This window comes from Gouania willdenowi, chromosome 15 (genome assembly GCF_900634775.1).
Source record: "Gouania willdenowi chromosome 15, fGouWil2.1, whole genome shotgun sequence".
Lineage (NCBI taxonomy): Eukaryota > Metazoa > Chordata > Actinopteri > Blenniiformes > Gobiesocidae > Gouania > Gouania willdenowi.
Window position 1 is genome coordinate 18,351,732 of NC_041058.1, and position 16,779 is coordinate 18,368,510.

Below are 16,779 nucleotides of genomic sequence, written 5' to 3' on the forward strand. Positions count from 1 at the left end.
GCTGTGTTTGTGTGTTCACTTCACCATTCCATTAGTCCAGTTTGTTTTATTTCTAAATCTGTAAGAGGGGAAAAATGATCTTTGTAATATACCTTTCAGATAAAAACTACATTTCCCCTGCCACTCTGCTGTAAACTCTGAACGCTGAAGACTTGCCTTATTGATTAACCTTCTTCAAAATGCTGCTACATTAACAAAAGGACACATTTTCAACATCCAACTGGTTGCTGCTATTGTGAGAAAGCCCCAGTTGGTCGGCTCTGTAAGCTTTAATGGTTGGATCCAACCTCACAATGATAGTAAGTCAAGAATAATGACGGAGCTCAATTGATGCTGCAAAATTGTCCTTTTCCCAGTAATACTATGAACAAATATGCTCTTTTGCAGATTTGACAGATTTTGTGTTTACTGTGTTTTTCTACTTATTGTAAAGTATAACGTATATCTGTTTTATGATGTTATATTGAAAAATCAATGTAATAAGTTTGACACATTGAAAGGAGCGTACATTTAAATCTGAAGGTCTTAAATGCTTTGCAAATGTATTAAACTTAAGACTGAATGTCTTTTTTCACATAAACAGCCCCATAACAATTTGAAAGTACAGAATGAGTGAAACATAAAAATGTTGGAGAAACAATAAATCAATAGTGCAATCCACTCACAGGTGGGCCCATAACAGTCTGTCCAGGTTCACCCTTTTCCCCATTCTCTCCTGGCAGCCCCGGTATGCCTCTCTCGCCCTGAAACGCACACAATAGAAAAGTTAAAGGCTAAAACGCGCTTTTGTTTGTCTCTGTTCAGTGACAGTGAATTTGAAAAGAAACACTGCCACACTGAGCAATCATTAAGTATTCAAACTCTACTGGAAACCATTTCCCTTTATCTTCTGCAGCTTCAAGGATAAAAAGCTGAAGGCGTGATTATGTTGATTAAATGCATTTTAGCTTTAGAATGTAAAGTCATACCCGCATAGTTGTTGCTTTCATATAAATATAACAAGGAATTGTGGCATATTTCTTTAAAAGTGCCGGATATCTTTACTGGGGTTTTGAATTATATCAAACACATTTGCAAGATTGTGTGTTTGCGGTTGGAGGTAAATCCATTTCTATGAAACCATTTGTAACAGTACAAATGCAAACATAAATCATTAAAAAAAAGATCCTTGTGACTGTATCATTTAGAAAGCAGAGCAGGTAATAGATTTCAGGGCAGGGTGAGGAAAGGTGTAGACGGATATATATCAATCCTGACATGGATGCACACACCTGAAAACTGAGAACTAAAGTGACTTGTTAGACTGTGCTAAATTCATTTTTTAAAGCAACAAAAATAATTTCAACTATGACAATATGTTGCAATAAAATCACGCAGAAATATGACTGCATTACAACAATCTGCTCCCCTTGTGTTAAAAGCCAGTCTCAGCTGGAACAAGTGAAGACATTTTTAAGTTGCCAAATGTTGCCTGTAAAATAGGTGCTTGAGATGGAATTGGATGTTATTTTAACACTGATTAAATGTGTTTTTCAAGTAGTTAAATCCACACTGTTACCCTTTATATTATGGCTCTGCTACATGCTGGCTGGTGATTGTGTTGGTGAGTGTCCTGCATACCTTAGGCCCACGAGATCCTCGAGATAGAGTCAATCCATCTCCCTACAAAATAGAAAGTATTTTTTTAAATCATCAGGACACAAGTTTGAAAATGTAAGGGAAACAAAGTACTCAATTACTTTCACACCAAAAGTGTAGAAAGTCTTAAATTACAACATTCTATTTCAACTAATCTGCTCTCATTACCCCAAAAGGGATGAGTATGTTTGCTGTTAAGCGTTTAAAGCTGTGGAGCTTTGTTGGTATTTTAACAGTGCAAATGTTAACAATATGGGTAAAGGACTTGATTAAAAGTGATTTATACTAAGGCAGTGATAAGCCTTTTATCTGTAAAGCCTTGATCATGAAACAAGAACTAAAAGTCATGAAAAGGGAAATGAATGGATCACTGATATTTGAGCTGGACTGCTTTGTAACAATGTACATCCATATGGTTTCTGTAAAAAAAAAAGTTAAACAAGTTCTATGTTTACCCTGCATTCTGTGTTTGCACCACACATACTATTTCAAAATGAGTTTTCGGGCTACTTATTACAGCATCCATGCATTTTATTATTATGCTTTTGTAACTTGAAGGCTATTGTTACAATGAAATATGACAAAGCAATACCTACCATATATCCACCACCGGGTTCCCCCGGCTCACCCTTAGGACCTGGAGGTCCTTGTAATCCAGTCACACCTCCAGAGTCCCCCTATAGACCAGGAAACAGACAGAAGTGATAGTGTCCATTCTGAATTTTTGCCACATTAAAATGCATTAGATCTCTTTAATAACATGAATACATGATACAGTATGTATTTTAAGGCAATTAATGGTCGATGGTAATACCATCCAGTATTTTACAGGCTTTAGCTTTTTTTTTAACTGGACACAATGCTTATTTAAGTAACCATAGCATACATTCTATTATGCTGCAGTGTTTGTATTCAGTGTTGCTGCTGCTGGCACCATTATACAGTTCATACCCATATTAGTTATTTCACTGCTACGTTTCATTGAATTTCATATTACTATAAACAGGGCCTCTGCAAATTCAATACTATATATATATCTTCCAGGTATATTAGGTCTCGTGATATATCCTATTCTGTTTTTTTTATAGGGTTAGGATTATTTCTAGACAAGGGAAATTTGTTTGAATAGTGAATTTCAATGTGCTTCACGTGATTAAAAAGTGCAACAGAAGACATTAAACAGGGTTTAAATCCAAATTAGAATCAGAATTCCTTTATCAATCCTAAAAATCAATATAAACAATTTAAAAAAGAGCTTGAAATATTCCTCTCATTCATAGGCAGTAGAGATAAGGAGTACCTTTAACTTGGATTTAAAAATGTTTACATCGGATGCTGACCACAGCCTCGCTGGCAGTTTGTTCCACTTCTTCACAGCATAGCAACTAAAAGCATGTTTGCTGTGAACTCTGGGCTCCACTATATGACCTGTGTCCATAGATCTGAGAGACCTGTTGGGTTCATACCTGACTAACATCTCACCGATTAATTCTGGATCAAACCAGAGATTCATACGCCAGCAGCACAACGTTAAAGTCTATCCTGAGGCTGACTGGGAGCCAGTGGAAAGGCTCTCTACAATTACTTTTATAATGAATATTACTGATCCCAGAGGTAATGAAATTAAGCTTTTATGATGAAAGGTAACAATTTTTAATGAAAGTCTAAATCTACCAGATGAAGATGTGCTAAAATGTAAGTTAATTGATAAAATATTCCTCCAATTATGTTCACTGAACCATTGGCAGGAGCTTATGAGCAAAATACTGTACATAATACAGGTGAATGACTTTTTTTTTTTGTAATTTTCTGAGTGGTGATTTTTTTAAATTTGTTTAAAGCTAAGGTAATTTTCTTCAAATGCTGCCCTTTTCATTCTACATAATACACCTTAATTTGTTTTTAGGATTAAAGCTCCCTAAACCAAGTTTGAATAGCACTGCTGTAGTTAATAACAGGGTGATTAAAGCGGGTGATAATGGCTACATAGAACAATTTATTCTGACAAACTCATCCGATGTGTCACACTTGAGTAGCAGTTTGGAGCTTGACTGCAAAGCCGAAGGTTTTGTGTACAATAAAAAAAAAAAAAAAGCGCAGTAGTGGGAGGCATCAAGAGCCAGAAGCGAACATTGAAACATGGCTGAGGATGAGCATAGCGGGTGAGTCGTCAAACGGTGTCTACAAAAGTTGTCTCAGCCTGTGATAAAACATCATGGCGTCATATTTCTTCATAGAGGCGAGATCTTGATTTGAGGTTTACCTTTTCTCCTTTCAGGCCATCTCTCCCTGGCACCCCTGGGTCCCCCAGCGAGCCCTGTAAATAGTGGTGAATAGAGACACATCTATCACCGGGCCTTCATCTTCTTACACACATTTATCTCCTCCTCCTCACTGCTTCAGCGGGCTGCTGCGTTCCAACATAATTTCCCTTAGCCAGGATTTATGAAATGCCTCTTTTCCCTCCCTGCTTTTGAATAAAGACAGATGCTCATTACTGAAGCAGGTGTGGAGAACAGATTGGGCCCCTGCCTCTGTTCCTGGCATACAGCGCTCACATTTGCCTCTTTCCACTAATTAATTCTTAAATTTGATCACTGATCGTCTGTGTAAGACTTTTTCCCTCCACTTCCTTTCTATATCTTTATGCTGAGGTTTATCTATGGTATTTATCTGACTTTCATTCTGGCAGACAGAGTGAGGAGCGTAGAGGATGTGGCAAGGTGAAGGAGAAGGCAATGAGAGAGACGTGGGCTCGATATGAATCGCTGGTGTTTAGTGCAAGACTACGGGACTTACTGGGAGTCCTGGAAGTCCAGCAGGTCCAAGCATGCCTTGCTTACCCTGTAAACATGTAGAGAGGAAAAACAAACAATACACGAAGGTCATTTGCTACATTCATAGCCTATGGAGCCAATGTTGCTTTATAAAGCACCGCGTTTCATATCTTGGTGTTTCCTAAGTGCTGCTCCTGCTGGCTTCTTTAATAGCTATGGTTAGTTTAATGTCAATTACAGCATGCTGGGAACTACATCATGAGCGTAAAACTCATTGAAACAAGCAGCACTGTGTAAACGCTTATAATATGGCCATTGTGTAATTTTAGTGAAGTTGTTTTTATGTATTTTACAGAGACATGCCTCTTTTCACTCCATGACTCCAGATCTACCTTGAAAAGGATATTGTTAAAGGGCCCATGTTAAGCTAAATCTACTTTTCTGTGCTTTAAAGATCATAAAGTGCTATTAGGGCTTCATACACATGCCCAAAGTGTTTTTTCATTGATTCCCTCAATTGGTAGAGGGTGATTTGCTCCTTTCTTAATGCAGGATGAGCACAAACACCTCGCTCTAATTTGATGACGCGTTCCCACTTTGATGATGAATTTGACTTGGCACTGAGCTGGAGAAGCCGCGCCTCCAGGAAGCTCTCTGCCGTGATAGCATGTAAACAGATGCGTTAGCATTTCAGCGTCCTTCGCGCAGTGCTATGTATGTATTTTCTACAGTCTGTGTATGTACCGACGAACGCCCCGCCCTCACGCTCTGTCTCGTGTTTATAAAGCAGCATGAGCTCGGCTACGGTGTGGGTGGGAGGAGGGCGGGCCGTCCTCTGGCCCTACGTCACAGTGCGGGGAGGAGGAAGTCAGTGTCCCATCTATAGACACACCCACTCATGAATATGCATAAGTAGGCCGCAAATCAGCCTGTTTGTGTGGAGTTGCTCAGAAAGTGACTTTTCAGAGGCTAAAACTCTGGAGTTTAGGAAAATAAACCTCAAATACTATGTTTTTGATGTTCTTAGAGCAAATGGAGATGGGTGAAAAATAGCATGATATGGACCTTTAATCTCATCAGGACCTCCTGGTTAAAAAAAAGCTTTAAATAAATGGGTAACACTTGAAGTTTTATACATCACTGACAATACGCTGTCATTATTACGACATGACACCATTGACGACATTAGCAAAAATAAGGTGTCATAAAGGCTGTCATTAAGTGTCGTTTGTTACCCTAACCCTACCTAACCTCACTAGATCCTCCACCTAATACAAAACATGCCAACATAGCTCCAAAGGTATCATAATTAAAACAATTATAATTCCTAATGTTTATATATAGAGGTAAGTTTTGATTTATGCTCCATTGACTGAATGGTAATACAGAGAAAATACATCGTTTTTTTTTATTCTTTTAAAAAGAGAATTATTATACACATGTTCATTGTTTCATCACATTATGCATTATTGTAAGTTGCAAAAACACAATGCGAACACAATGGGTTTAAAATGTGTTAGAACAAGTAACTTCTACAAATAAGCATTTCATGGTCGTGCGTTAGTGTTTTGTGCACACGTCATAGCTAATGTGTGGTCACATTTTAATTTTCTTACCATGTCATGTTTGGTGCTCCCATAATATTTTGAGTGTTATTAATTTGAATCACAAATACATGATATATTATTAAAAAGGAGAACATTTTGGTTTAGTGACACAAAAAAAAACAGATCAAACTGTGGAACTGAAAACATGCTTTACAATAATACAGACTATAATGTGCAGGTAATAGTTTATCATTTATAAAATGTGTTTTTTAAAGAACAATTTAGTATCGTAGTAACATATTCATGATGTAGCTAATAGTACTAATCATTTATAGCCCTCACTATGTCTTCTTTATGGTATATTGAACAGTCTTTTTAGGCATCATCCTAAAATCACCTGAAAGTGGCACAAAATACTCACCTCTTGTCCTTGATCCCCCTTTAATCCTGGAGGCCCCATGCTTCCCTAATTGGTCACCAGAGAATAGTGCATGAGAAATACAGGAGAGGCAAGAAAAAGTAGACAAAAGCATCTTGAGATTTGCGTATCTGCTGGGAGAAGTGCTGTCACGAGTATTGGCTTTGTTTTTGAACTTAGGGTACAGTGAAACTTTAAGAAGGTTTGCATAGGTGTAGCGAGGCATGAAAATCAGAGAAATGTGAGGGTTAGCTCCAGTTGAAACTAGAGAATGAATTATTCTCCAAGTGTCACTCCAGTTTTAAAGCTGTCTGATAAGAAGCCGAGACGTGGCACGCTGCAGGGCCACTTTCTTACCAAGGTTGTGCTATAAATAAGAAGAAACAAAAAACTCAACACAACCTCTTTTCTAACGAACTACTGTTATTGTTGCATAGGAAGGGCAACATAAAGCACACAGTGCACGTTGATGAAGACTTGAGTTTTAGCAGTACGGATAAGTTCTTGGAAAGTAACCTTAATTCCTTGAGGTCCTTGACTTCCAGTCTCTCCCTGCAGAAACACAATAACATAAAAGAAATAGTTATAGAAGACATATTTTGCTGTGTAAGCCTGTAAAGTTAATTAAATAAAAAAAATCACCAAGGACTTCTGCAAAACTGGCTTTTTTCAGATTTAAAAAAAAAAATCTTGGTTATTTATTCTCAGCATGTGCATATAGTTTAGGCCCGAACACTTAGCTTTCATATCTCACATACCTCTAACTGAATGATGCCTTCTTCTATTTAGTAAATATTTCTTTAAACAGAGAGAGTTTTGCAGGATATTTCAAAGGTTAGCGCTACTCAGACGGCAAATCATCAATTTCAAATCATCTTTTGTACCGGTACATACTTTTTCTGTCTCTGTTTTGTTTGCTCTTGATCAAAAGAAGGATTTCAGTCAGATTGAGATGAAAGTACATTCTATAATCTCCTTTGACCATGTGCTGTGATCATTGCTAAGTGATAAAATATGTAGTTCTGATCCATTTACGACAGAAACGAAAACTCAGTGCCTTCATCCTGACATCTGCTGGAAACAGTTATCTGTCACCGTTGTTCCTGCTACATCATCCATTATCCATGTTCAATTACAACTCAATTACAATTACATTGACCAGCATTTTTTTTCATTTTTCCCCTGAAAGTCAGTTACAATTAAAGTTCACTTAGAATTAACCACACTTAACTCCATGAAACTTAGCATCTCTTTTAATGGGTCAGTTTTAACTTATGTCTTAAATCAGCTGTAAAATACACAAAAAAAACATATTATTCATGCAATTTGTTTTTCATCTCTTGGATACCTTGTTAGGCTTCCTTATCCTTGAATATATTTTGTGTCAGTATACCACTTGATTTCAAAATACATTTTAAATGGTAAAATGCTCCTCAAGACAACTGATAGGTAGTGGGAAAAGTTGATGTAAAACATATTTTAATAATTGTTAACCATGTTTGTGTAAGCCATAGAACTGTACAATGGTTCCCCAGGTTTGCGTTTAAACTGTTGACAGATTTTATAGAATTTCCATACCAATTACAATTACAAAGTCAATTATCTGAACTCAATTACAGCTCAATTGTGATTACAAGAGCAACACATTTATTCAATTACATTTACATCATAACTGTAATTAATTATTAATTACACAATTACAATTACAATTATAATTGACACCAACCCTGTTCTCACCTGACCTTGATCTGGTAAAACAAAGGTCAATAAAAATATAAAAAGATGAGAATCTGAGGACAAATTAAATGCATCACTTCATCTTTCTCTCTCTTTCTCAGACAGACAGACAGACAGACAGACAGACAGACAGACAGACAGACACCCACCCATCCATCCATAAATAAAGACAGACAGACAGACAGACAGACACCCATCCATCCATCCATCCATCCATAAAGACAGACAGACAGACATCCACCCACCCATCCATCCATCCATTCATAAATCCATCATCCATCCATCCATCCATTCATAAATCCATCATCCATCCATCCATCCATTCATAAATCCATCATCCAACCATCCATCCATACATACATACATAAATCCATCCATCCATCCATCCATCCATCATCCAACCATCCATCCATCCATAAATCCATCATCCAACCACCCATCCATACATACATACATAAATCCATCATCCATCCATCCATCCATCTAACCATCCATCCACCCACTGTGTTGAGTCTCTTGATTGTTTAAAAGTCTTTTCTATTGAGGAAGGGTTATTGACCCAGTAGTCTCTAAAGATTAGCGAAACCTTTAGATTATATTAATCACTAAAGTAATGGCCCATCTGACAGTATGTGTAGAACTCAGGGCTGTATTGCTCTATTAGAAGCAAAGTTAGATTGCGAGTCTTCCTCAGGCATTCAGCACACAGGAAAATACAAATGAGCAGTTTTCTCATGTAAAGCCAATTTTCCCTCGCAATTTAAACATTCAAATATGGCATTATTTTGTTTCTTCTTCTTTGAAGTCAATCTAGTGTGTGAACTACTAAGGAATGCAGGCACCTGAACAGTTAATATTTCACAGTTTGTTACCCGCGAATCTGCTGCATAATTTGTCACTTCATCTCACACAAAGATCTTTTCAATGTGACTTTAATCAAAACAGGCACTTTTATGATTTGTGGTTTTTTTCCACACCGGCAGACAAAGCCCTGTGAACAACTAAATGTATGTCTAGGCTAATGCTGGATCAGGCTGGTGACCCGTTTTTGTAACTTGCTTCTATTTTTCTCTTCTGTTTAGCAGAACACTTTTGATGTAAGTTCGTTAGCGGAATCAGAAGCTCACGTAATTGACTCGCCTCAAGTACATGCACCAGTTGTTCTGAGGTCCAAACTCTAATTGTTCAGTGTTTTACCATATCTTCTCGACACAGAACAAGGATTAAATCAAACACCCCTTTAGGTGCAGCTTAGTTCTTACAATGACAAATCTGCTTGCAGGGTTGTTCAAAAAAAAAAAACCACAGGGAATAACTTTCACTGTGGTGTGGTCAAATGGAAGAAAAAGTCCCCTTTAAATGTGATTTTCCTTTATAATGAGATCAATATAGTTACCTTATCTCCCTTCTCTCCTTTCATGGTTGTGTCCTTCATGTCATCCTTTAACACAGGAGAAAACACATCAAATTAAACAGTGCAGTCATTGAGGAAAACAAAGCCTCCCTTTAAACACAATTCAACTTGTAAACTTACAGTTCCAGAGAGCTGTCTCAATCCATGAGCTGTCATCACCTAGAGGCGGTGAAAGAGAGTCAGTTTCCTTAATGGTCCCAACTCATCTACTAATTAGTGAGAGTAAAAATAACACCTCAGCGTCAACTGAACTCACTGAACTATCACTTTGATAACAATAAAAGTTCCACATCATTTTTCTGACAGGCAAAATGAATCCGCTTCCTTGATTCACTCGCGGTGTGAGCTCTCGCTTCAATAGAAGAGATTCAATCTGAGGTTTTTAATTTGTCTTTAAAAAGAAGAGACTGGGTAGGGGTCAATCATCACAGGAAAAAAAAAAAACAAGGTATATTGCTCAACAGAGCTGTTTCTTTCTCTTTTTTAATGAAAGAATCAACCTTCACTGAAAAATCTGCTCTATTCATTGGTCAATCAATGGTCATTTGTAAGCATTTCCTCACTATTCAGCTGTTTATGTTTCACTTTCACAAAAAAAAAAACACACTTGAAATGTCTCAGTGTTGAAATAAAAACTTTTTGGTATGTATGCACAAAACCAGCAGGAGTAAAGGATTAAAGGTTTCAAAGTAGGCCTAATGCTTTGTGTTTGGTCTATTTAGCTGCAATAGACACTGAAATGCCATCAGGCTGATTGTATCATGTTTACCCTGTATTTCATCCCCAACGTGGTCTGACACTTTATGAAATAGGAGGCCAGGGAGGAGCAATCTATGACTTAGAACTAGGAGTGTGACAATCCCTCGATACGACCATATATCGCTATTTTTTTCTCACCATCGATTATTTTTTGGATTTAACATTTGTTTTATTATTTTCAAAACCCTTTCTGTTTTTTCACTTTTTCACAAAATGTGCAGGTAGGTCTTCACAGAAATTTTGTCAATGTTTGTTGAAGGAACCAATATATTGTTTACTGGAATATTGCACTATAATGGTGTCACTGGTAAGAAAGACCCTATTTTTTGTTTACAGAAAGCACTATTAGAGATACTTATTCATTTACATTGCTATGTTGACACTTATTTACAGAAATGTTGCACTAAAATACTGTCACTGTTCATAGGACACTTTTTCAATTTATTGTCTTTCAGAGATATAAAATAAAAACTGTATTTTTTCACTTAATCTTCTTTCTTATTGTGTCATAAATATTCGTAGAATGATTTCTGACCAATATATTGATAATCGCAGTATCGTCATATCGTGAGATAATCGTTATCGTGAGATTTGTATCGCGTATCGTGTCGTGAGGTACCCAGAAATTCCCACCCCTAATTAGAACAAGATACTTAACACGTCTGTTGCTTATATTTTGAAAGGGTGTGCTGTTTTTTGATTATAGTACCAATGTTACTTCCTCTGACTTCCTGTTGAAGGGTTGCACTCTTCCTTTAAAGAGGAAACGAATTAGCTTTAACTTGCGATTTTGTTGTTTTTGGTGGTTACTCAGAGCTCATGTGCATGAGTGAGGGTCAGATTGAGCATTTAAAGCGTGAGCTTCGACCTTCTGCCTTTGCTGTTTTTCCACCACAAGGAAGCAGTTAAAAGCTTGCATCACTGCCGACACTGCTGTCGATATCCTGCTCCTTTTTACCTTCACTTCAGACACTTTATTTCCTCCACTTGCTGTCTTCCTAAGTTAACTCAGTGATGCACTAGCATCTTGTTCAGACTGCTTTAACCACTAAGTCAGCTGTTACAGGCTCCAGCGCTCCCAGCATTCCTGAAACCACAAACTCAACAAAAAACTTGGAATAACAGGTTTAGCTTAGTAGATTGTAAAACTCCATTATAAAGCTTCACAGTGGAGTCCCAGGACCACAAATACTGTTTTAACACTTTAAAAGCATTGGAGGACGTGATGGCTGTGCATGCCTGTGGGCTCACTGCTCCTCCCTGTCACTAATAAACACAGGCACGAGGAGGTTTACGAAGGGAAGGGTAATGATCTGAACCCTCACTTCTGCTGTGTAAGGGAAATCAATGCTTAACTGACAAAATGATCTGCCATGGGAAAGCACAGAGCGCAGACACAGACTAGTCGTACTAAATATTCAAACAGCCTCATTCATCAAATGACTAATGTTTCAATTCCTTTGCCAGTGTATGAAAGTAAGTACACAACTTCCTATATCCAGGGAGAACAACACCTCGCTACACAACCATGAACACAGCTGAGTATTCCAGTTCAGAGACATATTTTGCTTTTCTTCCTTTCCCTGCAGAAATGGGGAAAAACATACCCTTGATGTACAATTACATTGCAAAACCACTATGTTTGAAACTGCAACTAAAAGTGCTAATAATAAGTATTCTTGTTGAACAAATAGACTTTTTGTTAGTTTGACAGGATCAGTGAAACCAGTGGAGCAAGAGCGATATTTGTTCCCCTCTAGAATTAAGTTGTCTAATTTCAATATGAATTGCTTATTAACAAGCAAAAGACAATAAGGAGAATGAAAGACATCAAATTTCATTCCAAGCCTTCAGAAGTTCAATAGGCAGCAGATCTTTAGAACAAAACCCATTATAGGAGTCGAAATATTAAAAAATTAAAAAAAATTTTTTGTAACGAAATAACCATTATTGTGTTTTATTTTGTAGACTTTTACCTTTTTAATGAGCACAAAATGTTGCAGTGTGTCCTTGGAGTCATCAGATCTAACCTCGCAGATTCATTTTTCTATTTCAGACTTTGAAAATGTCTAAGCAATGAGTTCATCAAATCAACGCCACCCACAACCTGTCACCTTCAGCGCACAGCAGACGTCAGCCATGAGTCACACCTTCTTATTTTTTAAAATCTACATTTCAAACATACAAGCCACGGCAGGGTTACCCACGAACAAAGATTATTTGTAGAATGCAATTAAAAACTCGTGAAGTTATTTTACAAGTTTAAGCCATTTACACTGGAAAACTGTATTATTATTACACATATTACTTAAAATAACCAAAATGATCTGCCAACAGAACAGGAATATTCGTCTTTCCAAGATTTTTCAAAACGAGTAAAGCGATCATGAAGTAAGTACATTTACAGAAAAAAAGAATTAGTCAGAATAAATATAGAATCAGGCAAAATATAAGCATGTGTTGCATTAATTTAACAGTTTTTACCTTAAGATTTCATTTTCTGCAGTGTAAAGCTTAGCAGACAGGAAAGACATCGGTCATCATTAACGACTGTTTTACCTTATATTATAAAGACGCTTTTTGTAGAAAATTCCCAGACAACTAATCTCATCTGTTAAAACACACTTTCCTTGTCCGACCCCCTTCTATCAACAGTGAGCCACTGTTTACACACAAAAGTGACAAATTATGAAGGCAGGCCAATTCCGCAGGCCTGTCAAAGAATGCAAATTGGTTAAAGGATGACATGCCACCATGGTGGTGAAGGTGTGACAGCTAAAGTCAACACTGCACCTGGATTCATTCTTGCTTCATGGTCTCTTAAATGAATTAAAAAAAACGAAAATATGTACGGAGCATCAGAATTTTCCAATCGTTATGGATTTTTTAATAGAAAAAAAAAATATTTCCCCTTTCGTTTAACAGTTATTGTTGTATAAAAATACATGATAGTGTAAGTACTAAAATACTAAATTGTACTTACAGGACCAGGAGGACCAGGAGGACCTATATCACCCTGAAAAAGCATCATAAAATATCATGTCAACATAAAAATGTTGTAAAACAGACATAAAAAGTAGATAAAAGAAACAGCCAACAGCCCTTAAATACAGTACGGATAAAGACTTGAATTCAGTATATAAAAAGTGGATATAGAACAATGAATAATTCCACTTAAAGCACACAGATATGACACATTTTAACATTCATCCTGCTGAATGTTGTTAGCATGTTAAGCAGAATCCAACATGTAACGTGTGCAACGGGAACCATAGGGGCGCTCCTAATTGGCCAGTATTTCATGCTGGAGTTTCCTTTTCAATGTAATATTGATACATCTGAACGTTTGTGCTCACATCCTTATATATGGAACGCTATGGCTTCAAAGCACTAATTATATTCTGTAATTTACCTCACCTTCACAGGTCTTTAAAATATGCTTTTAAATGTTTCAAAACTCTAACCAGATTGAATATCAGAGTATTCATGGAACAAAATCCAAATAGTTTGAACACAACAGTGGTTTAGTTATTCAAGCCATGAAGTTTGTCTGTAAATTGTCTCCAGGGACAACGGCGTCAGTAAGAGCGCCACAGTTAACAGGATATAAACATTTAGGTTTGATGTATTGCCCTGAAACATTGTTTGCAGACATGCACGTTTTTAAAATTGCAATAACATTTTCTGTTTGTTTTTAAATATGGTGCACAAGCACCAGATTTTGGCTGAGCATCTCTAAAAGAGGCTGATTTCTGCTGACTTTGACTTCTGGAAAGTTCTTGAAATGCTCTGACAGCTTTTCAAAAAAAGGTTGCCATGCTGTTTGATACAAACATTCATGGATTCAATAAATCGGATAAATCTAATAATGCATTGATGTTTGCCCCGCATTCATTATTGTGTCACATTTATGTCAAAATTAGATTTTTGTAAGTGCCACTTGGCACAAAATTGTGTACTGATAGTGGGTTGTCTCGTTTGTATAGGATTTATTCTCCCGATTGTATATTTCCTTCAGCATTTTCCCGCGCCATGGCCTGCATTAGATTAGCGTTTAAGTTTGGCATGAAATACAGCGATATCATTGATTGCTTTATAACTTATTACTATCATTCATGCCTTTTTAAGAAGGTTTGTCCAATGTATCCTTCTGCGAGAACTGAAATAGTGTGATACAAGGAGCCCTGCAGTCGATTTCAGCTTGCATTCTCATAGAGACGATTGTTAATTGTTGACTACAAACTGTATGTACCGACTGAAGCCTTCTTGAGCTGCTGAAGGCAAAACATCTTAATCAAGGGCAATTTTCCACTTCTAATATTATTGCAAAAACTAATTAAAAAGTAACTAAACCTCAAAGTTTTGGCTGACGTGCGTCTGGGCTGGAAATTTAAAAAATGCTTTGATTATGGGAGCAGTTAAGACACGCCCAGTCTGGACTATGAAATCTCCAAAGAACAATCTATGCGATGCTAACTAGCTAATGAACACTTACTATACTTCTCTATTCACAAGTGTCTAAATTCAACCTTCTCACATCAGATTACAGAGTCCACAGGCAAGGCAAGGCAAATTTATTTGTATAGCGCATTTCATACTCAAGGCAACTCAATGTGCTTTACATGATAAAACATTCAATTGTTTAAAATCAATAAGAACATTTAAAAACATCAGTAAAATCAATTAAAATCATCCGTAAAATCAATTAAAATCATCAGTAAAATCATCATGACATCAACAACATGACCAACAATCTCTTTCTCAATCATACGCAGTAGAGAAAAAAAGTGCCTTTAACTTTGATTTAAAAATGTTCACATTGGATGCTGACTTCAGCTCTGCTGGCACTTTGTTCCACTTCTTTGCAGCATAACAACTAAAAGCAGCATCACCATGTTTACTGTGAGCTCTGGGCTCCACTATCTGACCTGTGTCCATAGATCTGAGAGACCTGCTGGGTTCATACCTGACTAACATGTCACTGATGTATTCTGGACCAAACCCATTCACAGATTTATACACCAGCAGCAGAACTTTAAAGTCTATTCTGAGGCTGACTTGGAGCCAGTGTAAAGTCTTTACAGGTGCTAGGTTTGTAGAAGGGGCGGGGCCAAAAGTGACGTAAGAAGCCACCAAAACGTCACAAACCTCCGTTCTCAGCTAATAGCAAATTTGATTGTAACTCATAGAGGGAAGTCATTCTTACATATTTACTATATATATTTACTTTTTTTCAAAGTTTTAATTTGTTTTAATCTATTGTCTCTGTGTTTCTGTACTTTGTTCTGCTCTTGAACATTGTAATCTGTACAGCACTTTGGTCAACTCTGGTTGTTTTAAATGTGCTTTATAAATAAAGGTTGAGTTGAGTGGAGTTTAGAGTTTTTGAGTCTTTAAATTGTAAGTACGCACACACTAAAACCACTTTTTTTCTGCTGAAAACATGAATATAGGATTAGGAATGAAGTAATGTAGTTTATTGGTCCTAGTCTCACTCTTTACATTTTAGTCAAAGTATTAGTTGTAAAATGTCAGAGTGACAGCCCTCTATGGGTTGAATGCCAAGTATTGCAATTGAATTTTGCTATTGGCTGAGATTAGATTAGATCAGTGACATCTTTTTGACCCCGCCTCTCCCATAAAAGATGGAAGAAGAGACTGGTTTCCTCCTCTCACAGCCCTCAGTAAGCATTGATTGACAGCTCCATGCAGAATTGTGCAGTGCCGTGTGGGCGGGGCTGCAGTGACTGGGGTGTGTCTTTACTACTCGCCCAGAATCAAGGCATTTTTTTTTATTTTCCCCTAGTGGCAGGTCAGCAAATGGTAACCAATGGTAACACCAAACATCCACGAAAATAAATATTTTTGGCAGTAATCCAAAAAAACTATTGGAAATATAATATTCAATATATAATACCGATGCACAAAAATGGGCCAGCATGAATACAATTATAAACTGGTGATGTCCGATTTTAAGTGTAAGTCAGATGACAGTGTATGCTGTGTAGGCTACTGATGGATACAGATCTTGTATGTGATGCAGATACCACGTGTCAACTGTCAAAAGCAAACATGAGCACAGGAACTAAGGGTGCGGTTGTCTGATAGATACGTTTCCTCTTTGACATCATGGCTTGTGAGTGAATGTGCGGAGAACACATGGCAACAGCATGTATTGTGGGAAGAAATCAAGGCCGGGTAAGGCAAGGATGATGGTTTGACATTTACCACCTACACATGTACAACCTTCCATGAAAACGTAGTCTGTGACGGCTGACACCTGTTTGATGTAGATAATGTGCTCTTCTACGTAGTAAAATGGTGCAGAAATGGTTTGAGTTATACACACAACAAAAAAATCAGTTTGAGGTGTTTGGGATAATTAATCAGTGTGAAGCTGTTTAGTTCACACCTTGGGACTGACAGGAGAATAGCCACTGATGGTTTAACTCAGCATTTATTAATGCTGAATTAAAATTCATTTTTTTA

General features: G+C 37.1%; 1 protein-coding gene across 3 annotated transcripts in view; it reads right to left on the reverse strand.

Moving 5' to 3' along the window:
* Positions 1 to 16,779, reverse strand: part of LOC114476613 (collagen alpha-1(XIX) chain) — a 132,918-nt gene that overhangs the window by 32,190 nt on the left and 83,949 nt on the right. For all 3 annotated transcript variants that reach the window (XM_028468393.1, XM_028468392.1, XM_028468391.1), the window contains 10 exons: positions 13,274 to 13,306; positions 9,652 to 9,690; positions 9,514 to 9,558; positions 6,897 to 6,932; positions 6,384 to 6,428; positions 4,438 to 4,482; positions 3,902 to 3,955; positions 2,235 to 2,315; positions 1,621 to 1,662; positions 666 to 743 (listed from right to left, as the gene is read on the reverse strand). In XM_028468393.1, the coding sequence (XP_028324194.1) occupies positions 666 to 743; positions 1,621 to 1,662; positions 2,235 to 2,315; positions 3,902 to 3,955; positions 4,438 to 4,482; positions 6,384 to 6,428; positions 6,897 to 6,932; positions 9,514 to 9,558; positions 9,652 to 9,690; positions 13,274 to 13,306 (498 nt within the window). The remainder of the gene's footprint in view (positions 1 to 665; positions 744 to 1,620; positions 1,663 to 2,234; positions 2,316 to 3,901; positions 3,956 to 4,437; positions 4,483 to 6,383; positions 6,429 to 6,896; positions 6,933 to 9,513; positions 9,559 to 9,651; positions 9,691 to 13,273; positions 13,307 to 16,779) is intronic.